Source organism: Cryptomeria japonica, chromosome 3, assembly GCF_030272615.1.
Source record: "Cryptomeria japonica chromosome 3, Sugi_1.0, whole genome shotgun sequence".
Taxonomy (NCBI): domain Eukaryota; kingdom Viridiplantae; phylum Streptophyta; class Pinopsida; order Cupressales; family Cupressaceae; genus Cryptomeria; species Cryptomeria japonica.
Window position 1 is genome coordinate 170,141,292 of NC_081407.1, and position 25,052 is coordinate 170,166,343.

Genomic DNA, 25,052 nt, shown 5'->3' on the forward strand with positions numbered 1-25,052 from the left:
ATTTCTTCCACATTTTAACTGATCGTCTGCCATTCTACCCTTGAACCTTGTTGAACTTAGAATCCTATGTTTTTATATTACATATATTTTGCTTTTCATGATATGTATGTGAACTATACAAGAATTTGACTCTGGTTGTGTCAATGCCTCGATAATGTTACTATATGTTCTCAGCATTCTCGATGGATAGTATTTAAGTGTTGTATTTCTATATTCAGGTGCTAAAGATGCCTTATTGCCATGCTACTATAGTCCATCTTTTTAGGTACTTGAGTCTGAGAAACTACCTTTGTAGGTAATCAGTCCACCAATCCAGGAACAAGCTTTTTGGATCCACCAAGTCACCTTTAAGTTAGTAAGTCCACCAACCCACATTGTTGGTCAATATTTACATTTTCAATGTATTTGTTTGCTAGGATATGGTTGGTGTGTAACAAGTATTTATTCCACACATATAAAGTCAATTGAGTCATATAAGTAAATTAGTTAGATATAGGCCTTTAGGCCTTAGAAGGGCATTTCTCTTCAATGGAACTTGTGCTTATCTCTACAACTTGTTTTGTGTAATGTCCCCTTTTGGGAGGACAATAAATCTTGCCCAATTTACTTGTAGAATTATTGCATTATGTATTTTCAGTCCGCTGTGGTAATTTGGACAGATTTGATTTGATGTGTTTACCTCTTTAAATGCACAGGTCTGTTGTTTATATCAATCTGATCTGCCGCCTATACTCAGATATATATGTGTGTATGAGAATCCTTTCTATTCCATCAGGTCTAATTCTGTAGTTATTGTTTAATGTTTCATGTTCTTTTCCTTTGATGTCTGCTTTATTATTGTTTGCAGATTTGTATTTGTGTTCTGATCTCTTTGATAAATGTTCATATCATTCTTCCAGATTTTCTTATAATTCTGATTTAGGTCTGCTCCTAAATCTTCTTTTAATGCTTCAGATATTTTGTTCTATTCCATGGATCCTTCCTTTTCAAATGGAAACCTCTCCACTTTATATCCTCCAATGTGAGGGAGAGTCACACCTCTGCTTAATGGTCACTTCCTTTCACAATTACTATTCTTCGAAAGATTCACAACCTTTCATCATTGCTGCCCCTTTGAAAGAGTCACTTCCTTATCTTCTTCCCATTAATGATTCCTTAATTCCTTTGCTCCCTTCTTTCTTCCCTTTTTCCCCTTTTTTTTCCAAATGAAGTTCTCCTCTCCCTTTTATATCTCATGTTTGAAGGAGTCACAACTTTTCATTTCTTGCCTTTTGACCATTCATTAAACTTAACTAAATTTTAATTTTATTAATTTTTATTTTTATTGTTTTATATTTTAATTTATTATTATTTATTAATAAATCCTATTTCAACAAGGGGACATTACTTTTTGGACCAAGGGCAATGTAAACACCCCTATCCAAAATACACTTAACAGACAGATTCCCAAGCAAAAAAAAAAAGAATTTCCAACACAGGGTTTGAACAACAATGTTTCTTTTTTTGTATATTTCAAGAAGTTATTTTTGTAATGTCCTGGTCTATGTATCTGATTTTTTTTGGTATTTTTCTGATATTTTGATACAAGTAAAAGAGAGAAGTAAAGTGGAAATGAAATAAGTACTCCAGAGCCTACAGTCGACTTAAACAACCTCCTTGACTAGATTTGAATTGCATTACATCAAAACAAGGGTTGATTTACAAACCCTAGATGCTAAAACATACAAATCTGAGAATTACATATGAAAAATCTCAATTCAGTGAATATTATACAGCAGATTCAATGTATGTGCTGACCACTTGTTGAGGGGTGCTTTGAGGAGTGGTTTGAACCCTTGAAATGATGAGTGACTGATGGTAGCAATCAGATCCAGCTGCAGGCAAGATGCAGCTCTTTGGTATAAATGTTTGCCTTCAAATTCTTGTGCTCACAGGTCTGCAATCAGTCTTAAATATTTACAGATTTTCTGATTGTGCATAAGCCTGCAATCAGATTTGGAAGTGCAACAAATCGCAACCTTTTATTTTCTTTGATCAATCTTACTCCTTGTTTGCAGTTACCTGGCAAACTAGTGACAGCAATCTTGAAACCATTGTATGCTGCAACACTGGTAATATCAATAGGCACAGATGATCAGATCTCAATCTACTGCTCTATAGTGGCACATAAAGGTGTAGAACATTGACAGGCAATCAGGATCAAGAAATGATAACTTCTGGGATCTCCTTTTATAGCTGGGCTCATGCAAAGTGTTAATTGGCCTTCCTTGATGAACTGTATGTTGCAAAGAACCCAAAATACTCACTATAACAGCTGCAATTACTCCTGGTGAATGATGTTGAGTGCAATTACACCTTCAACAGGCTTGATGTTGAGTGTAGTTGATGGGGACGGGGAACCATGTTTTCGGGATGTTTTTTTTTTGCCCAGAATAGGGGATGGTAGGGGACGGCTAGCTATATATATATATATATATATATGAATGAATAATGGAATTTAATAATAGCAAGTAGCAACATAATAACATTGAGAAGATAAATCATTAAATATTACCTTAGGTTAGGATTGTCTTTCCAAATGTATCTTATTCAAAATGGAACTTTACTTCTCAGTAAAAAAATGTGAATACTGGTGAACTTTATTTGTGCTTTTTTTATTCGCCAATAGAAATAAATACATGATTTGTCATGTTTTATCCATTTCCTATTTGTAAATAAGAAAACTATTATCTGTTTGTATAGTTATCTGTGGTGGAGAGCCTATTTTCACTTGCTCGTCATATGCCAAATGGTGCCATTGGTGGTTTGTTTTTCTTTTTACTTATGCGTGACTGTCCCATATGATATTGCCGATGATAATAATAAAGTTATTAACTTTTCTAGAGACTAGAGATTATAAATTATAATTTATTAATTTGTAATTTTTAAATTATAAATTATTATAATATTTATTATGTATTAATAATTATTAATAAATAATAAATATTATAATATTATATTAGCGATTTTTAAAAAATAAAAAAAATGACTTGAACAATTAGGGATCCAAATTTTTATAAAAAAATTAATTGCTCTTAAAATAATAATAATTTTTTGAATTTTTTAAATTTAATTTATTTATTTATTGCTGTATGAGCCAGAAACGGCTAGCCGTCCCCGGGACGGCTAGGGGACAGCTTGGGCATCCCCTGCCATCCCAGGGACGGTCAACAATCCCCGAGGAAAATGTTGACCGTCCTCGAGTTTCCGGGACAGTTTCCAAAATTTTTCGAGGATCGGGGACGACTGGGAAACATTTGCGGCCGTCCCCGAAACCGGGACGGTTTCCGAAACACGTGCCTTGAAGCCAGAAACATGTTTTGGGGTAACATAGGTTGGATGATTTAGTAAACATAGTCTTTGCCTGAGACTCCATGCCGCCCTCATCAACATCAACTGTGCCTCTTTTTGCTTGTGCTCTATCCTCCTCCTATGCCATGGCTATAGCCTCGACCTCTCTAGCTGCCTGGTTGACCCAATTAAGGACCTCGTCACTAAAGACAAGATCCGTAGCCTCAATGATCCAATTAGAATTTGGATCGACCTCCTCAAGCGTGATCAGGGTGGAGTCATGCTCCAAAGCTTGCCATTGTCTAAGACGGAGGCTGTTATGAACAAAGACTAGATCATTCGACCTCTCCACAAATAGCTATTGCGCCTCTTGGAGTGTATGTCCTTAAACATACTCCAATTGTGCTCGCACCTAGAAGCATTGCATTGTTGGCTCAAAATTCGAATGGCTATTCTTTGAAGATTTGGTGTTTTAGGACTAAACATTTGCCACCATCTATTCGATATGAGAAAAAGAAAAAAAAATCAGTCTCTTTTCCAGCTTTAAGGCTTTAATTTATAAAATTAAATTATGCCCTTAAAATATATTTTTACCTGGCTGCAATTTTGTCCAACTATCTTTTCAAATCTGATGAGAGAAGATCTCCCCTTGTGCATTAGAAAAGGCTTGTATCTTGTGGATTATAGTGTGGAAATGGAATGCTAGATTGAGGTAATAAGCGGCTGCATGGAGGGGTTTGTGAAGTTGGAGGTGCCATGTCCTATCAATGATATCCCAAATGGGATGATACTTTACTCTCATCTCCTGCATAGACGGATCTAATGCCCTCCTTGGCCCTATCCATGCCCTCATATATGTAACCTATTGCAGGTTTCTCCCCATCAACAACTCGTGAGAACTACCAAGGGCTCAATGAACTGCAAATATTGTGAAACATTAATAGTTAGGTGTGAATGGAAATAAGCAAATAAAAGAAAAATATGAAGAAAAATTAAAACATAATGTAGAATGTATGAATTTTTTATCTTCACAATCTTTGCACAAGCAGCCCAAAAGCTTGGCTCATAAAAAATGCAATCTGTGTAGTGGTTGTAGCATAGGAAGAGGAAGTCCACTCCTCACCAACAAACTTATGCCTCAAAGCTGCTTTTGATCGAATCAAAGATTGTACTGTGATGAAATTGGTGGCAAATCTAGTGATTCCAGGACGAGCCAACTCCTTTTGCCTTGTGTATTTCCTCATTAAGCTAAGGAGGGACCCGTGCGTGATTGTACACAAATTTGCAAATAATTTTGTCCTTGTCTACATGTGTATTGATCCATAGAAGCTTGCCAATATCCTCCAATATAAGGTCAAGGCAATGGGTGGCACATGGAGACCAAAATATGGTAGGGTGCCTCTCCATCAAAAGTCTACCTGCATCAACATAATATGCTGCATTATTGGTCACCACTTGAACTACATTCTCCTCACCCACCTCAAGTATGACCTCTATAATCTCACATAGGAATTTGACATTTTTTTAATATGCGGAAGCATCAATGGACTTGAGGAACATGGTGCCACGTGAAATTTGAAAATAAGGAAAAATCAATGATTATTCAACAAATCATAAATTAAAAATATTAATCATTAAATCAAATTCAAATTATTCAATGCATTGAGGGAAGTAGAATGATCAATCACCTAGGAAGAAACAACAAAATTTAGGAGCATCCTATTTCTCTTATTGGTCCAACCATCGGTCATGATGGTGCAGCCCTTCTTGCTCCATATCTTGCATTGGTCCTCTAATGTGGCTTTTACATCAGCCACCATTTTTGTCAAAATTGGGCTACTTAAGTTAGATTCAAAAGGGGCTTTGAATTCCGCCCCACATATAATTGTGGCATCAACCACGTTCTGCCAATAAGGAGACTTGTCACAAATAAATTAAATAAGATAAGTATGTCCAATAAAAATTGATTAGACAAAGAATCAAACTATAAATTTAAAACAATCAAATAAAAAAGAATTATTTGGCTGCAAAGAATGGAATGGTGCAATAGTACCAACATTGGCTAATTGCATGCCTAGCTACATCATGTACCTCCTTGTTCCAACCCATGCTCTCAAGTGATGGTTGGGCACTCGAAGTAGTGCGTGGCTCAAAATATGAATCCATCCTAGATTTACGAACTCTAGGACCAATGCTAATACTCCCACTGGCAAGTGTAGTAGCACTAGCACTAGGGCGATATGGAGGCATGGAGGCATGGAAGAAGCCCTTCCAACATAACCAATGCTCACCAACTCCTCTCTTTGCCTCTTCTTAATTTCCTTTTGTGCTTCAAATGTTTCTAGTTGCACTTGGCGCTCACAAATATCCTCAGGAGGTGTTTCCTTGCACGATTCAACATCATGCTGTGTATGTGGGCAAGATGGTATTTCAATCTATTTATGCCTCCATGAAAAATTGTTTTGCAATATTTACATTTTGCCTCTCCTTTTTTTGCTCGAGAAAACTTTCAGTATGTTTCCAAGTTGGATCCTTTCTACTTGGGATTGTTCTAGGACTAGACATTGTGAAAAATATGACTTTCAAAAGCTCAAGGCTGCTGCAATAAAACATATTTACAAAAAAATGAAAATTTGTGCATTGTCATTTATAAATTAATATAAAAAAAATTGTACGCTTTCTTCCAAAAATAATGTAAGCTTTATAACTTTCTTCCAAAAAAAAAGGGTAGGGTTTGCTCTTTCTTTGAAAGGAAATGAATAGAAATATTTCAAAAAAAATAATGTAATTTATGATTACAAAACATTAAAAAAAGCCAAAAAAGTTCATTATTACCTCATAGAACACACTTCAAGTGAAATGCAACCTCTTTCCAATCCTATGGATGGAGCTCTTGATGCACCAAATGTGAGTATTACGCTGCCCCAATGCAATCTATTGACAAATTTTTGGTCTTCCTCCTTGCTGGTTGCCTTACAATGCACTCTTGTTTTTCCTCACAACTCACTCTTCTCCTCCTATTTCGCCAATAGAATGAAATGAGCTCACTTTTAGGGTTGTAGAGGCAATATAAGTTTAAAAAAACCAACTTAAACCAGTTTAAATTAAGTTTTTTTTGTTTTGTTTTGGCATTCATGTCTGCCGGCCGAGTCTGAGCATTGAGACTCGCTGGGTCCGAGCCGAGTTCGTGAGTCTTGCCTAAGACTTGGATGAGCCTGATTTTGGGCCCCTGGGACTCGCCCAATGTCACTCAGCTCAAGACTCATTGATCTAATTAAGGCATTAGCCATTCTAATGTAGATTTCCATAATAACCTTATTAGGAATTCGTTGAAGCATTTGCAAAACCGCGGTCTCAAGGTTGGTCACCCTTGGACTGTGAGAGCATTGAATACATAATAAAGTGTGTAAAATATGAGTAAGAAGAAGGCCGCCGCTTGCAAAATGGATTGAAGCCCATATAAATACAAGACCACCAACCTTCATTTTCCACATTCAACATTTAAATTCTATTAAAAAATAAGGAGTAGAAGTGTGAGCTTGGAGCAGAATATTAGAAACAAATTTCAAAGAGGATAAATTCAGTCTCAGATCTGTAGGTGTGAATTCAAGGGCTTGAAGAGCAGAATTTAAGTCAAGTTGATCAAAATGTGAGACTACCATTCAATCCTGCCATTGCAATTGTAGAAGCACCCTTGAATCCTTCCATTGAAATTGCAAGACAACACCTCAAATCCGCCCTTCTTCGTGCATGCATTCACCTCATCTCTGCCCTCATTTATGCATACATTCATTCAAACTCCACCTAACTAGTACATGAACAACTGGAATTTCCAACCAAGAAAGACTATGCTCAATAGTGTATAAACGAAATCACAACTTAAGGTGTTTTGTGTTTTGGTGTTGTAGCTTAAGGTGTTTTGTGTTTTGCAAGGAAAAGAAAGAGGCATGATGGAAAATGAAGGAGAAGGTATCTACTATCAACAATGCAAAAGGTCACATCATTGAAGACTTAATTGCTCTAAGGAAGATGCAACATATTCAAGAGGATAATGATGAATGAAAGCGGAGCATTTCAAAGAAGATAGTGAGCAAGGACTTCACAATTGAGGGAAGATAGCAAGGAGAATCAAGGACATATTTTACATTTCAAGAAGGAATTTCCTGAAAAAGGTAGAAATTGCGCTTCAACAAGGTGTAGTAAATTAACTAACTATGGTCACTATTGCACCTCTACCTTGCAGTCACACAAGTTTAAGATGAGATCAACTAAAGATGGTCCTATTCCTTCTACATCTTACAATCACACCCATCTCACCATGTAAGGGTGCTAATCCACCTATATCTTGCAAATCCGCTCCTTTCAAGGAATCATGGCTAAGGATGAACATTCAAGGAAACATGCCGAATAAACATCAAAGCTTCACAAGGCAAGGAAGAGGTCAAGATTTACAAGCTTGCTCTATGATGGAGGATTCATCAATGCAAAGAAATAATAACATTTGCAAGGACAAGCTCAATATAACATTCAAGGATTGCTTTACATGATGGGAATGGAGAAGGACTTCATAATCACAACATGGAAGATGCAACAATACAAGCTTGCTCTACAACAACATGAAAGACTCAAAAGAACGTTCAAAACATGACAACAAGAGTTACATTGCAAAAGGAAGATGCTACAACAATCTTGAATTTCTTTTGGAAATCCAAAATCAAGGTTAGTGCAACAAGGGGGTAATCCCAGTCAAGGACATCATACATAGGTAGCATGACCACACATGAAGATCAAGTATTGACATCATGAAGGTGAAAGATTCAAGATTGAAAATAGAAATGCATCACAAGGAGGTGAATTCCCAAGCATGAAGATGGAAGAGTAATAATGATCAAGGACATTGTGATAATTTCAGAAGAGTTAATCAAAGTTAGAAACTTGATCAAGATGATGCAATTTGGGAGTGTGAATCATCACATCAAGCAATTGGAAATGTTGAGTATCAAGAGATGTGCATGTTGAGGTGGCACCTATTCATCATCAATTAATTAGGAGATGCCACGTTGACATGTCCAAGTTCAATGTACTTGACTCATCCTGTGAGGAGGATGACTATGCATGTGAAAGGCACTAATTTCGATGTAACAACTTAATTTTCTCATTGGTCCACATTCAATGTATTACATGTCTGAAATTTTGTAATGATCTTATTGGTCAAAGGGGTGTTAGTTGTAACTAACCCTAATTAGGGTTTCATCATGTAATCTTGACCATTGGTTTCAAATCAGTCCTAGCCTTTGAATTGTAATCAAGACCTATATAAGGCTTTGCCTTCTCATTTTGTAAGGGTTAATAGTTGATAGCTCTTTGACAAGAAGTAGAGTAGGAGGAGAAGACAAAGATTGCTGCCAAGACTTGATGGAATAAACATACATCTTTCATTGAAGATATGGTGCATTTTGTGTGTTATTTCAACATGTTGCATGGTTTCTTACTTGTCAAGTTTTAGTTCAAGTTTTAGATAAAGTTCATTGATCTTAATGGGGAAATGCGATGATATATAACAAATTCCTTGGTTCATACTTTTTGTGGTTTGTTGATTGTAAGCTACAGCGTAAAGTTAGCCTGAATCTTGTTATTGTGGCTAAGTTTGATTGTGGATTTTTGTTCAAGTTACACCAGCATTGGGTATTTGTATGAATATTTGCAATAATGAAAATCATTCACTACCTTAGGAGATTGCATCAGTTTTGTGTAGCTGTTGTTATCATGGCGAAGCAAAGCTTTGTATGGAGGAGTTTGTCTATCAAAGCATTATTGATTGTCATCATTGTCCTTAGGTGTTAGATTAGCATAGTTTCTCTAAACCCTTTCCTTTTGATCTTTGTTTGAATTTGAGTAAGTGTGGGAAGAAGTTCCAGCTACGATTCATAAGCGTAAGCCTCTTTGTGATGCCAGCAATATCACATCATTCAACTGAGTCTATCCATTGCAAAGTCAAGACCTGACTAAAGGAACCTTGGGGTTATCTTATTTGATCACATTATTTAGCATGTAAGGTTTCCTTGTTCTAGAAAGAATAGGATACTCAGTATTTTATTCTGAATTTGAGGTGTCAAAAAACACATCAATAGGTATGACACAAATTTGCAAGTTTCTGCTATTAAACAATCACCCAAGAGGAATAGAATAATTTTATTTCAAAATGCAAAAGATCCTTAGCATCATATTAAAACATCTTTTACTAAATGCTTCTTTTTCAATTTGCCACCCAAAACATCCTTTTAATACCTCAGAATTATTAAAAACTAATACTGTTTAATTTTAAATGTGATAACTAGAATGCCCCCCTTATTGAAATGAAGTACACAAAACACAGTCAAGAAATTTAGGAAATTGCAAGGTTTAAGGCATTGCCCAATCAGATTGTAAAGTTGCCTTTTTGTTGCCATTAAAGGGTAAACCATAGAAGGAAAAGTGTGTATTGTGGAAATAAAAAAGGAAGAGATTCATGGAGGATGCATTCTAGTTAGAGAGACTTGAAAGTCTGTAAGGAAGATAGAGATGATAGAATTTGTAGAGGCCCAATACAATAATTTTTAACTAAGGTTCTGTTGATGTGTCTTTTGTACATGACCAAACACAGAATAAAGTACCTAAAGGTATTTTATCCTCTCTTGAACAAAGTTTCCCTATTGCTGAAGATCTCGCCAAAGGATCAGTCGGAGTAACTCTAAGGTTTTGATATGTAGGTTCTTTACGTGTGGATAAGCTCTTTGTGGTATGATGTGATTTTACTGGAATCACAAGGGGACTTACACTTGATGCCCTAAGCGTCTGATTTGCTTTGGATATTACTGGAACATGGAATTTCATTGGCCCTTGATTTTGAAAAAGGAAAAAAGGATAAGGGTTGAAAAGGGATCTATTTCTAACACTAAGAATGTAAGAGTAATGGATGACCTTTGATGAAACTCTAACTAAGTCTTGCTTTGACATGCTAGGATCATCTCCACAAGGTTAGTGCGATCTTCTAAGGATGGGTTTATGATGTTCAGATCACCGCTACAAGCATAGATACCGTCAGGTTGATATATATCAATGAAGAAGCGATAATTGAAGTTAAGCTTAAGCTGAATGATTCCAGTTGACTACACAAGGCAAGTTTGCAATCAACAAATTGCTAGTAGTATGGATATACGAATTTCACCGTTGATCATACAAATTTCTTCCATTCACCTAATAACATGAAATCAAATTTGTGAAGTATAGAGACCATGCAAATTGTTGAATCGACCCATAGAATTCACCATTTCTTCAATGAAGTTTACAAGTCTTTTGCAACAATATCTTGGCAACAATCTTTGCCTTCTCTTTCTACTCTACTATAACTATTTCCTACTCTTGGACTATTCACTATTAACTCACTATTAACCTTTACAAATGAGGAGCCAATGCTTTATATAGAGAGCCCTTTACAAATTGACAGCTCTGATTGACTTAGAATCAAGGGCTAGGATTACAAGATAGAAACCCTAATTAGGGTTTATTACAACAAACTTCCTCTAGCCAATGAGAAAATTACATTCCAAGAGTGAGGACCAATAGGAAGCATGGGTAGGTACATCGAAGTTTGTGCTGCCTCTGATGAGTCAGGTACATTGAATATGGACATGCTGAGGTGGACCAATCCGACTAGAGGAAAAGTGACTGGGATGCCACCTTGTCTGACGTCTGTGTCTTGGTTGATCTCTTTTCTGTTTCAATTTGATGAATGATGTACCTCCTTTACTCCCAAGTGCTTGATGAGGCTTTCTTATTGTCAAGTCTTCCTTCTCCAGTAGCATATCTCGCCTTGAAGTGCTGGCAAAGCCTTTCTTTGTCATCTTGTGGTAGAATGAGGTCTTGAGGCTAACTTGAACTCCTTGAACACCCCTAGTCTTCCAATGCTTCAAAGCACCTCGAGTCCTCCCTTTTTGCATGTGGAATGTCCTTGATGATAATGGAGTGGAAGGGGTCGTCCTTGCCCTGGCCTGGTCTTCTTCCATCTGCAAAACCAACCAAAAGGTGATTAAGGACACATAATGAATTGATTCTAACATATCATTTCCTACCTTAAATCATCAACAAGAAGACATTAAAATGAAGTTTGCTCAAGATTCTCCCCAGGGACAGGCCCTATAAGAATTTTACTTTGGACCCTTTGGAAGGGTCAGGAGCGAAATTTGCATTCCTGGCCTAAATTCTTCTCACTTTGTGACCATGCTTGCTTAGATGCATGCCTAAGGATCCCTTTAATCTTAACCAATACCAAGTTTGAGGTAAAATTGGAGCAAGATGGAGCCTTTAAGGATTTCGCTCTAGACCCTCTGGAAGGGTCAAGAGCGAAATTCTTGTTTAGCCTCAAGTTCTATCATTTCTCCACTCCAAAATGCCTCCCAAGATAAGCATACACTAGTTTTCTCTCTACTTAGGCTTAGGAATCCATACCTTGACTTTGATCATGAGCAAATTAGGTGAAATTGAGAATTTCGCTCTGGACCCTTTGGAAGGGTCAGGAGCGAAATTCAAGTTTTAGACTTATTTCTTTACTTCCTTCACTTCAATTCACCTTACAAGGCAAGAATACCTCACTCCACCTTCAACCATGCCATAGGAATCAATGTTTTGGCTTCACACAAGAGAAAATAGGTGGTTTGAAGAATTTCGCTCTGGTCAGGAGCGAAATTCATTCCTTGCTTGTTTTCTCTTACTTAGCTCCATTCTTCTTTTCGCTTTTCATACCTGGACTTCCATTTTTGAATCCCTCTCTCAACATGACAAAACTTGCTTGACCCTCAAAATGACTTGCTAGGAGAAATTCGCTAAAAATCATGGCCAGGGATAGGACCTATTTAGGATTTTGCCCTGGACCCTTTGGAAGGGTCAGGAGCAAAATCCTTGTCCTAGCTCAAAATCTTCGTTTTTGGTGGCCAAAATCCATCCAAGGGCAGTCCTAGGGGCATCTCCCAACTTCTCTCACCTTGGTCTAGGCTTGGCTTGGCACAAGTTTTGGAAGATAGAATAGGTTTTAGGATTTTCGCTTTGGACCCTTTGGAAGGGTCAGGAGCGAAATTCTTGCTCTTGAGCTTATTCTTTCATTCTTCCATTTCAATTCACCTCAAAGGACAATAAAACGTTATTCCATTCCTATCTAGGCCATAAGAACCAAAAGTTTGATTTGTTTTGAAGGGGAAATAGGTGATCTTAGGAATTTCGCTCTAGACCCTTTGGAAGGGTCAGGAGCGAAATCCTAGTTTTTGCTTAATTCCTTCATATTTGTTGATTATTAACAACCCAAAGTTATGCCCAAGGACATCTCCAATCCTAATTCACCTTGACCCACACTAGACTTGGCACAAAATTGAGAGAAAAGAGTGGTTTTGTGAAATTTCGCTCTGGACCCTTTGGAAGGGTCAGGAGCGAAATTCCAACTCTAGGCTGGGCTCTTCATCTTTTCAACTCCAATCTTCCCTGGAAGGCAAAAATACATCACTCTTTACCCAAGGAACAAGGTTTGTAGCCTAAGCAAGGGAGCAAATGAGGTTTATAAAGAATTTCACTCTGGACCCTTTGGAAGGGTCAGGAGCGAAATTCATCCTTTAGGCAAAATCTTCATCTTTCAATACTGTCAACCACTTCTCAAGGCAAGAACATATCAATCCAACTTCCAACATGCCTTAGAAACCAACACTTGGCCAAAACTAGGAAGGAAATGAGAGCTATGGGGATTTTCGCTCTAGACCCTTTGGAAGGGTCAGGAGCGAAATCCTCATTCTTGGCTAATTTTCCACTTCATTCATCCAATTCTGCCTCAAATGTGATCAATTCAACTTCCTTCCACCCTAATCAAGGCAATCCACCATCAAACTAGCTCCAGACAAGACCAACCTAGGGCTTAAGGCAAAAAAGAACCTAAAAAAAATTAAAGGTAAGTAGGAGAAGATGTTTTATTGGTTTTAAATGATGGCATGTGTCACCAAAATATCAATGACAGGAAGACTATAGGGGTTCCACTCGCTGAATGGGAAGAGTTCAAGTTGAAGGAAGATGCACTATCTTTCAAACTTCCACATGGTGAGTCTTTGATTAATTTAAAAAGAGCATTGAAGATGATATGCATTTGAGGAGGACATTTTGATTAGCCCAAATTCAAAAGTTTTGAGTTACAAAAATGAAGGTTTTGAGGGTATCTCAGCGAACTTTTTTTGTTTTTGGTAAATAATGAATGAGCATTTTGTTCACATTTTAAGGATTGAGAATATTTCATTACGAAACTCTTGTCACCATGGGAAACATGCAAAGAGGGGTGATAGAGTAAGGGGTACAACTTTCAATATAGGGCATGCAGACTCTTTGTTTCAAGTTCCAAACTTTTAGCATGTGAATTCTAACTGGTCTCTTGAGGATTGAAGTGGATAGAGGCATTGAAGTTTCAAAGAAAAACATTAACCAGAATCTTTGTAAACCAGATCAAGAAAGTTGCCAATGTTCAAATCCTCATGAATGGAAAATGACTAGTCTAAAACTACGCAAGGGCATCTAGAAAAATTTAAGGAGTTTCAGATGTGTTTTAGAAACACAAAGAAAACAACTCATGAATATAACAATTGTATCACAATAAATAAGGGAAGGTTTGCAAGACAATATGAACTATCAAGCAAAATTGTTTGAAGACAAGAAAGTCAAAGTTGCTCAACAAGGCTTCACAATAGAGGGGTGATTAACTAAATACATTGCATCATTAGAGAGATTCATAATATTTTGAAGACTGATTTGGGATCTTGGTATCTTCAAGTGAAGAAGAAATACTAAGAGTATCCTAGTTTTTGATTGATTGAGGACGAGCAATCTTGGAAAGGATGGACTGTAATGGCCTCTTTTTGAAATGGGATTGTAATAATAATTAATAATAATAAAATTGTAATTAAAATATAAAATAAATAAATTTTAGAATGTAATATAATTATAAAATATAAAATTAAAGTTTAATTTATCAAAGTTCAAGGTGTATGTTAGGAACAATGACTATTGAAGGAAAAATATATATAAGAGACACCAAACAAGGAGTAGGCATCAAATGAAGAATACACCTTTTATTATGTGATTATTATTCCTTTGGAGCATAGAACTATGGTTCATTTAAGTCGAGGACAAAGCCCCTCATGTCAGAAATTAAAGGACAAAAACCCTTTCATTTTCCTTTTTGATTTTGTGAACAAAAACACTCGACTTAGGAAGATTATCAAATTAGTTATCAAGGGTATTAAACTATTGTAGACTTGAAGAAAATTAAAAATAATGCAAAAAATAATACCTAATATAATTTGCATTTTTGAGTATCTGAAGCAATTCAAAAAATTTAATTTTGAAAATAATAATTAAATCAACAAGTTAAAAATCAGGAATTCTTATCAATAATCAATTGTGCAAGTTTATATTTTGTGTGTTATGGGTTGAAGCTAAAGGAATTAAAAAGGGGACATGAAACTTTTTGCTGCTTCTGTAGTCCATTTAAACTCCTTTCTGTCCCCTCTCATTGTTTCAGCTAGGGGTGCACAAAGGCTATTGAAATCCTTGATAAATTTTCTTTAAAAACTTGCCAAACCATAGAAGGATCTTACTTTTGTAACACTCCTTGGTGTAGGCCATTTGACGATAGCCCTCACTTTCTTTGGATCCATCTTAAGACCGTCAACTGAGATAACAAATCCCAGATACATCAATTCCTTCTTTACAAAATTGCGTTTTGTTAGATTAATCAACTTTTCTTCCCTTAGCTTCTCAAAAACTTTTCGGATGTGCATAATATGCTCTTCTAATGTCTTACTGAAATTTAAAATGACATCTAAATAAACAATCACACATTTTCCCAAAAGTTATTTCAATATCTCATTCATAAGCTACATAAATGTGCTTGGTGCATTGGTCAGCCCAAATGGCATGACTAACCACACATGTAAGCCCTCCTTAGTCTTGAAGGTTGTCCTCCACTCATCTTCTTTGATTCAGATTTGGTGATATCTTCAAATCTATCTTCGTGAAGTACTTGGCTCCACTTAAGCTAGCCCCATTATCATCCATTCTTGACAAGAGGAATCTATACTTAACTATGATCTTATTGAATCAATGCATATTCTTCACTCTCCATCCTTTTTCGATTTTAGTATTGTAGGTACCACACATGGACTTAGGCTCTTTTTAATTAGTCCTTTCTTCAATAGCTCTTGAACTTGTTTGTTCAGTTCTTCATTCTCTTTAGGAGTGTTGGCAAGAGACACCGTGCCGATAGAGATTTGTGCAGATTTGTGCATGAGGAATGCTTTGAGGTTGTCATTGATGGCAACTCAACTCATAAATTCTATTCGGTATATGTAGAAGTGATCTACTAGAAGTTTGAGAAGTTTGATATTCATTTATGTTTTGAGTTCGAGGTGGTCGTGTGTGAAGCTTATTTTCAATTTGTTTAGGTCCGCATATGGATTGGTTATCGGATTCAACCAACTTATGGTTACACGTTTCATGTTGTGTGTTATGCGGTTTTTGGAGCCGACATAGAATTGATTTGTTTTGTTGATGCGGATATATAAGACCGATTCATTCGAGCAGTTTGGCGTGTGATGTGATAAGGTGCGAGTGTGCAAAGATTGTATGAGCGATTGTGCGAAGTTTTTTGTGTGTGATTGAAAGTCTTGTGCTTCGGTATATGACAGAGCAGCACGACAGAGCAGAGAGACAAAACAGAGGAAGAAGACCTTTTGCGCTTAATTGGAACTGCAATTTGGCATTAGTAGATGCTATTCTCCAATTTAGACATTCTTGTTATTGTGGTGGTGGGAAAAACGAGATCGGGTGACTAGGACCTAATCCCACTTTAGCCAACACATTGGGAATACGAAAGAGCCTAGGGAGATAGATCACTTTGGCTACTTCTTGTGGGAAAAAAGAGAGCCAAGGATTATCTCTTAGGGTTTCTATTCCTCTTGTTGCAAATGATGAGAAAAACTAGGGTTTGAATGATCAACTAGACTAGGAGATAAAGAATGAAGCATAAATGAACTTGAAATTACACAAACTTACAGATCTGAATCTGAGATACTGAAAGCATGAAAGGGGGAGGATTTTGGATGTGTACCTGATGCTGAAAATTGAGCCAAATTGACCAGGACCATGCCACTGTCCCTAATGGACTGACAGAGAGCTGTAACTGAGAAACTGCAAATCTGAGATCCTGAAGCTGCAATGTGTCAAATTTCACTGCAAAGTGGAGGGACCAGGGTGCCCAAAGAGGACCAGGGTGCCAAGAAAGGACCAGGGCGCTCAGAGAGGACTAGGGCGCTCGGAGAGGACCAGGGCGTTTAGGGAGGACCAGGTCGCAGGACTAGGGTGCCCAGAGAGGACCAGGGCACTCAAGGAGGACCAGGGCGCCACACCCCTGTCCCGGTGATTTCTGCTCAAATTTGATCTTCTGGACTGTCTGTGTGCTCTACTGGACCTGAAATTTGCAGCAATGATTGGATCCTATACCTGCACCTGCAACTGAAAAGGGAAGGGTTTGGGTGGCTATATAGGGTTTTGCCTTAGGCAAACCCCTGTGTTGGTGATTTCCACCTCTACAAATAGCCGATAATGCACTGAAAATGTGTGTGCTAGAACCTTGTGTGTATGCAAGATCCTAAAATGAAAGAAACTAGAGCTACCCTACGCATGAGAGTAAACCCTAAATGTAAATGTGAATGTAAATGACAATGCTTCAAACGAAATATGCTAAATGATCTAAAGCATAATTGTAAATATGCAAATTGATGTAAAGTAGCTCATACAAAGACATGAAAATAACATGAAATCATACCAATCCCCAAGGGAGAGATATTGCCACTAGATCTCCTATTATTCTTCAATGTCTTCAAGGCTCCTAATTGATGATGAATGCTTGACAAATGCTTGATGAATGTTGTTGAATGTTGTTGAAGACTCCACATAGGCTTCTCTTTCACTACATAGAAGGCTCTTTATGCTTGCTTTGCTGAAAACTCCCTTAGATAAGATAGATCTTACTTGCCTTCAAATGAAGAAAGAGAGCTCTTATGTATGAAACCCTAGATCTTAATTTCGACTTAATTCCTCCTTTAGGCCGACCTAGGAATTGAATTTTCCGCCAATCTTTTGAGGTTAAGCATTATAATATCATAGAATTGTGCTTCCAAAATTTCGGGAAAAAAGTCGAGGACCATGTGCATTCTTGCCACAGTCTGACCAACTTTTCACCAAATTTTTAAGGCCGTTAGATATGATGATATTAGAGCAAATCCCAAAGTTACAGCTGATTTTGAGGTGTTTTGATATTCGAAATTGGGCCTTAAAGGTCGAAATAGGACATAATTAGGGTTTATGATTTAATGATTTACTAGAGGAATAAAATAAAAAGGGGCACACATGGGGTAAAGGGCGCAATTTTATAATGTATGAAGTGATGAAATATGACTTTAGATTTAATTAAATGCTTAAAGGGAAATTAAAAATGCAAGATGCAAGACACATTAAGGCGGGTGCTAAACTAAGTGTGCAATTGTACCACCCTAGCAAGGGTGTACAATTTACGACACTACAATTATCATTTGTAATCACTTGTAAGACAGTGAGCCTTCCTTCGGGTTGTAGCCCTATTTTGTAATTGAGCAGTGAGCTCTAGGTAGTGTGCCCGAATGCATGTGCATTCCCCTCTTGTAATATTATTATACTCCTGAACACAATATTATAATATTGTGGGTTCCATTCCCATCGTGGTTTTTCCCTTTCCGGGTTTCCACGTAAAAATTCCGGTGTTATGGTTTTGTGCTTGTTTGCATTCAGTTTCTGCACTTTGTTTTTATTTATTTGTATCCGGTGGTTTAATAATCAGTTAAAGAAAGTTGTTAATTACAGAACACTGATTCACCCCCCCCTTTCACTGTTCATTGATTCCAACAAGGAGTCATCTGATGGGCTTCCTTATTTTACAAATTAGCTCCTGGTATTAAGTCCATTGGTGACCTATCTTTCTCATCGATGGCAATCCTTTTGGTACTTTATCTCACACAATTTCATGAAACTCATCCAACAAATTTGAGACTTTTGTTGGTATATCTTCATCCTTTTCTTTATTAACTTGAGGAATCAATTTATAGCACATATTCTTGTGCTTTATGCCATCCAAGAATTTTCTGCCATCAAACAAACAAGTTCTTGCATCACTACATGCCTTCTCTTCCACCTCCTTCAAGGGCTTCAACTTGCGGCAAACTCCATCCTTCGTGAGGGAATAGGTGTTGGCATGGTCATCATATACCAGACATTGATCAAACTGCCATGACCTCCCTAATAATATATGAAAAGCATTCATAGGAGTGATGTCACACAGTACCTTGTCATAGTAATTCCCAATCTCAAATTTTACTAAGCATTGCTCATTAACCATAACTCTATGGTCCTTATGCAACCATGCAATCCAATATGGATGTGGATGTTTCCTCTTCTCCAACACCAATTTGTTAACTATCTCCTCTAAAACAAGATTATGAGTGCTTTTAGTGTAGGTTTTTTATTTTCCTTATGTTAGGGAGTATTTATTTTTCCTACACATATTTTATTAAGCTTGCTTAGGTTATTAGTCGTGGTTAATACGAGGACACGTGGCGAAATACTTCAGCTACATGTGTAACTCTCCACCTCACATGGGTAGTTGAGTTACACACCCTCTTTTGGCTTATTGTGCCACCTCTCGTAACCACTATTTTGTCATTTCCTAAGTGGGTTATGAGGTAGTTGGGTTTCTCACCCTCTTTTGGCCTTATGTGCCAACTTTCTCAACTCCTTTCCTGTCTTCATGTAAGGAGGTTATGCCACATGTTTTGGCATTTACCAAGAAGGTAAAACCTCCCACTTTTTATGGGGAATATGAGTTAATGCACCCCTTGGATGTATATGCTTTTATTTTTCCATATAATAAGCATTATACTCTCACCTTCACTAGTTAAGTGATTGCTCGGTGAGAGTCTTCTCCAAAATTCTCTTCTGTCTCTATTTTTTTTCTCTCATATCAGATTTATCTTCATTCGGCTATTTTGATCTTCAATCATCTGTTGTTTGGAGTTGCATGTGATCTACGTCCAACATCAGATCCTGGCTTGGTTCTCGCTTCTCGCATAATCTAACAAGTGCTGCCACCATCGATGATTGCATTACAAACTTTACCTTCACACTTGCACGTTGTGTAGAATAAACTCTTCTGCTAAATTGGGTTTTCTTCTCATTCGGCAATGCTCTCCTTGTTACATGAGCTTCTCTTTTTGCATCTTTGAAATGCTTAGTTTTAGCATCTTCATATGCACGTGCAACTCATGTATTACCTTAAGGTCTTCTATTTGTCCTTGATGTTGTGGACACTCATATGCTCAATATCTTCCACATTTGAAATAGGTTCCACAAAAGCTTCGTCTTCTAGGTTCTCACCTAGGTCTCCTCTCCCGCTTTGTTACCATTATTTTAGCCACGATGATGGTCCCCTTTCTAGTTCTAAGCAGTATTGGCTTCTTCATTATTCTTTTGATCTTCAATATGGCCCCCATAGGATCTTCCACCTATATTTACCCCACAATCTCTTTTTTCTTTGCTTACTTTCAAATCTTTTGTTTAGCTTGTCTTCTATCGTGATGGCAAATTGGTAAACATCTTCCATGGTACTCATTTTGACCAAACTTAGCTCCTCTTGGATACTTGGTTTCAACCCATTGATGTAATGGGCCACCTTCTCCTTGTTGGCCCTAGAGTGTCTTGTTGTAATTATGACCTTGTAAAACTCCTTTGTGTATTCTTTAACGGACTTGTTCCCTCACTTGAACCCTTGCATCTTCTTCAACAACTCTAACTTATAATCAATTGGAATAAACTACTTTAACTTATTCACCACCCGATCCCATCTTGTAATCTTTCATTTTTGTCTTTTGTTTGTTTCTTGCTGTACCTCCTTCCACCAAATACTAGCATGTTCTTTCAGTTTGGTCTTTGCAAATTTGATCTGTTTGAGATTATCCACATCTTCATACGCGAAATACGCCTCCGTATCATGTATTCAATCGATTAACTCTTTTGAATCATGATTTTCACAATAGATAGAAATTTCAATCTTTGGCCTTTTTCCAATCTGGGAAATGGGGCCCTCAACAACCTATTTTTTTCAGGATCTCTTGCAATACCTTGTTCTTCTACTTTAGCTTCATCTTCACTTTTTCTTTCTTCTCTTCTTCTAACATCCAATCCTCTACACATTTCCTCTTGAAATGCGGCAATCTGCCTTTGGAGGGCTATATCCACCATGGTTTCTTCATGTAGGCATCTTGATTTCCTCTCTAGCACTCGAACTACAAGCACAAGTCTTGAGGCAAACTACGTCATTTTTGACAATTTGTCTACAGACTTAGAAACTCTTACTCTGATACCACTTGATGAAGGGACAAATTGCACAACTCACAACCATACAAAATTCTGACAAGAAGCTTTAAATATTCTTTTATAGAACTAAACACATATTACATACAAAAATAAGAAAACTCGGGCTAGAACAAATTACAATTTCTTTCCCTTGGTTTCTAAAGGCTTCCACCTTCTTCAAATCCCTTTTCAAATCTTGCTTTCCCTCCTTCCTCATGACTTATCAGGTTCCCTTCATAATTCCACTACTTGAAAATGCTCAAAAACTGGTCATAAGTAGCGCCCTTTGGTGCCTTATGCAAAATTTTGAAATTTGTAACTCTTGCCCAAAAATAGGCCAACTTTTGGGTGTCATAACTTTTGATCCACGTACTTGATTGAGCCCCTTTTTTTTTTCAAATTGTAGTGCTTAGAGTGCTATGTGTGCCTCAAGGATTTATCCATTTTCCTGTATTTTCGAGGCCCCAAAACATCGTTTGAAGTCTCAAAATCCAATTTTAAGGAATTTTATGGGAAATTTAAAAACGAACATCTTTAATATCTTTTCACACATGCCTGATCTTTGTTCAAAACTCACCTACAATGTGCAAAATTCAATTTCAGAGTTTTAGGGAAAATTTCAAGTCCCTATGTGCTCATATGCAAACTTACTAAAAACAGAGATCTTGCTAAATTTAGCTCTTTTGAAAATTTGAAAGTTCTAAACCACTCTTGAGTAGTTTTTAAAGGAAATGAGCTTCATGGGTACTAAACCAAATAGAAATGAAAATAAAACAATTTTTGGGTGATGCAAGATTGCCCTTACACCTTGGATGCTCTTGCATCAATGCTCGACTGTTTCTCCATTTTTCTCATTTCATTTTGAAAAGCACTGTGAGGTGCAGTATTTAGTATTCTTTAACCTTAAATTGCCCCCTTGGTTATTATTTGTGGCTTTTTATGAACAGCATAACAGGTTATTTTTGAATTCAAAAGTGTTTACATGTGTAGTGAGAAGTACATGGAAAAGAAAGCCAATATATTTTATCAACTGTTTTTAATTAATGATGTTGATATTTGTACAGGTTTAGCCCTTGTAGTGAAGAATGAAGCTCTACTTTGGACCGATGGTCGTTATTTTTTACAAGCTACACAGCAGTTGAGTGAGCGTTGGAAGCTTATGCGCATTGGTGAAGACCCAATGCCGGAAACTTGGATAGCTGACGTAAGATGCAATTCAGTGTTTTTCTAGCCTGAAAGAGCTCTTATAGGAGGATGTTAGGCTTATGCAATACTAATTTAAAGAACCAATATATCATTTCATGCTAAATTTGCATTGGATGGCTTGTCTTTGTATATTATAATGTCGGGTGAAAATATAATGTGATATTATTGTTTGTGTTTTGAGTTCAAAATCTCAGTTGTGCAATGTTTTGAAAGGACCATCTGTTATGAATCTAAATGCTACATGTCCATATAGAGAGATATTTACTAATATGTGTGTTTACCTTTGATGTTAGAATTTGGATAAAGATGCCACCATTGGTGTGGATCCATGGTGTTTATCAGTGGATACTGCACTTAGATGGGAGAAGGCATTTATGAAGAAGGGACAAAAGCTTGTTCAACTAGAGAGAAATTTGGTAGATGAAGTTTGGCGGGATCGACCTTTGCTTGAAATATCACCTATCTGCATACATCCTCTGGAATTTGCAGGGCTATCTGTTCAAGAAAAAATATATGATTTAAGGGCAAAACTTGACCAGGAGAAAGCTGGAGCTATAGTCATCACTGCACTTGATGAGGTGCACAGATGATTTTCTGTGTTCTAACTTGCAACATGTTTGTAAGAGATATGACCTAGTTTTCTCCTTGTTCTAGTTAATCTCACTATATTTTTGTATTGTAGTTTTCACCTTACTCTAGTTAATCTCATTATATTTTTGTACAGGTTGCTTGGTTGTACAACATTCGTGGATCTGATATAGCTTACAATCCAGTTGTACAAGCTTTTGCAATTGTGACCAAAGCCTCTGCTTTTGTATATGTTGACAAGAAGAAAGTGACACCTGAGGTTGGTTGATTTTTTAAACTCTAAAACTTCAATTAGTTTCTGTGATTGCTATGGTAGTTACTGAAGCTTCCCAGGTTGCACCAAAAACAAGCTACCTGTATTAAGGAGACTTCATAGGAATGTGTTTATGACAGCATTTAGTTTGGTATAATGATTCTGCTACCTTTGGACTTCATACTTGCCTAATTTATATAATGCTAAGTGCGTATGGAGCAAATGTAATTTATTTCATATGATTCTATGGTTGATGTCGGTAAGAAGCACCATATGCACTGAGTTACTTCTTTGGAACTTGTGAATGAACTTAAAATTTCTGTTTAACAAGGTGTAATATGGAAGTAAACCTCTTGACATTGTACAGATGAAGTTTATATGTGAGAACATGTGTTGGCTCCGTTTTTCATGTTGTGAAATACTTCATATCATGAGATATAAATTTCCAGGGTTTAAACAATGAATATGCTGAACTTAATTACATGCTATAGCAAATCAAAGGGTAGATATTCTTTCTTCAAATAAATTAGTTGAAAATTTAGTAAAAGTGAAGTGGAAAGAGAATTGTCAAGGTAAAACAAAGAAGATTTAAATCTAAGTAACAAATTAGTTTAAAAATTTGATGCCTCATAATTTAACAAAATGGTGATTTCCTACTGCTTTAAATTCTAATCATCTCTTTACTAGCTTCGACATATTGAGGGAGGCTTCATTAGCTTCAGGTGACAGATTTAGAAACCTATAAAAAATATTAAACAGAAAATTAGAAACAGAGGTAGAAAATTAAAAAAAAATGTTTTTTTAAATAAAAGTAAACTAAAAAAAAATGCCACCTTATGGCAAAAACCTGATTGTTATGAAATTGGAAGTTCCATCACATTGTAAGGTTCATTTCTTTCTTATTAGCCATTCAATCTCAAGACGATTTCTAAATATGAGCCTATATTTTAACTATAAGGGAACTTAAAGAAGAGGCTGTGGCACAAAGACAATAAAGACATCATATAAAATGACAATTGCTTGTAAATGGAGGCATTTAATGCAAAGGATCATTAGTAAGAATAAAGAAACATGCTCTATGTGTATCAAAGTTTACTTTAAACCAGCGAACCACCGAAATGCGTTATGGTCCCCAAATGCTCCTGTTTTGGAGACTGGGAAGTCTTAGAGGCTTCGAGACGGAGATGACACGTCCCGCCACCGCCCCGCCACCGTTGCCGAAACAGCCAAGACGTTTCAGAGACGCCCAGGTGTCTCACAAGCATCTCGGGGACTTCCAGGCGTCTCCTGATTTTATGTTCCAAAAAGTGTTTTTTTTTAAATTTCATTTTTTTTTAATAAATTTTTTGGGTTAGTGGCAAACCCTAATCTTATGTGGGCCCCATGCATGCCTTCCAAAGCTTAGAAAACCCCCTCAAATCCTCTCATCTTATCACATTTGGTTTTCAAATTTATCAACCAGCTAGCTGAAGAGTATTTGAAGAAGTGAAAAGAGGCTGCTACTCATTGTAATCATCCTTATGATATTTATGATATAGTATAAATCTCCAATTCGACAATTTCATTTGTCAAATTGCAATTTTTAATTTTATTTAGCATTATGATTAAAGTTACAAGTATTTAAAAATAAGTTTCATAATACTTTCTTTTGGAAATTTGAAATGTAATTCAGAATTCTAAGAATTCTTATACATCTTTTCATAACTAGTTATTCAAGTACTATATGCCACCCCCCACCCCCTCGTCGTCCCTCTGCCGTCCCTGAACTTAGGCCTTTTCTCCCTCCATCCCCTCATCTCAAAATGCTGTGGAACACTGCTTTAAACTACTATTATCGGCTATGTCACAAGGTTCGAGTTCTAGTTTGTAGTGGCAGCCAGTTTGGGTTAACAAAACTAGTGATTCAGCTGGGAAGGGTTTATCTCCCAACAGCGCTTGCTTACTCGCCTCGTGGTCGATTTTTCCAGTATGGACCTGTTGTGACCATTTCACACATCGCCCCATTAAAATGGGGACCCCCTCTTTTTGCTCGGTTTTGCCTGTTTCTCTCTCTGCTTTTAGGGTTTTTGAGTCGTTTGGATTAGGGTTAAGCCTTAGGGTTTCCGTTTTGATGATTTTAAGCCAGAGTCCAGTCCAATTTTGAGAGATTGTTGAGCTTCCTCTCGTAGGA

At 36.9% G+C, this 25,052-nt stretch overlaps 1 protein-coding gene across 1 annotated transcript in view; it reads left to right on the forward strand.

Annotated features, from left to right (window-relative positions):
• Window positions 1-25,052, forward strand: part of LOC131029205 (aminopeptidase P1) — a 127,301-nt gene that overhangs the window by 34,348 nt on the left and 67,901 nt on the right. Inside the window, exons 3-5 of the mRNA XM_057959607.2 lie at window positions 21,900-22,039; window positions 22,335-22,619; window positions 22,766-22,888. Coding sequence (XP_057815590.2) covers window positions 21,900-22,039; window positions 22,335-22,619; window positions 22,766-22,888 — 548 coding nt within the window. The remainder of the gene's footprint in view (window positions 1-21,899; window positions 22,040-22,334; window positions 22,620-22,765; window positions 22,889-25,052) is intronic.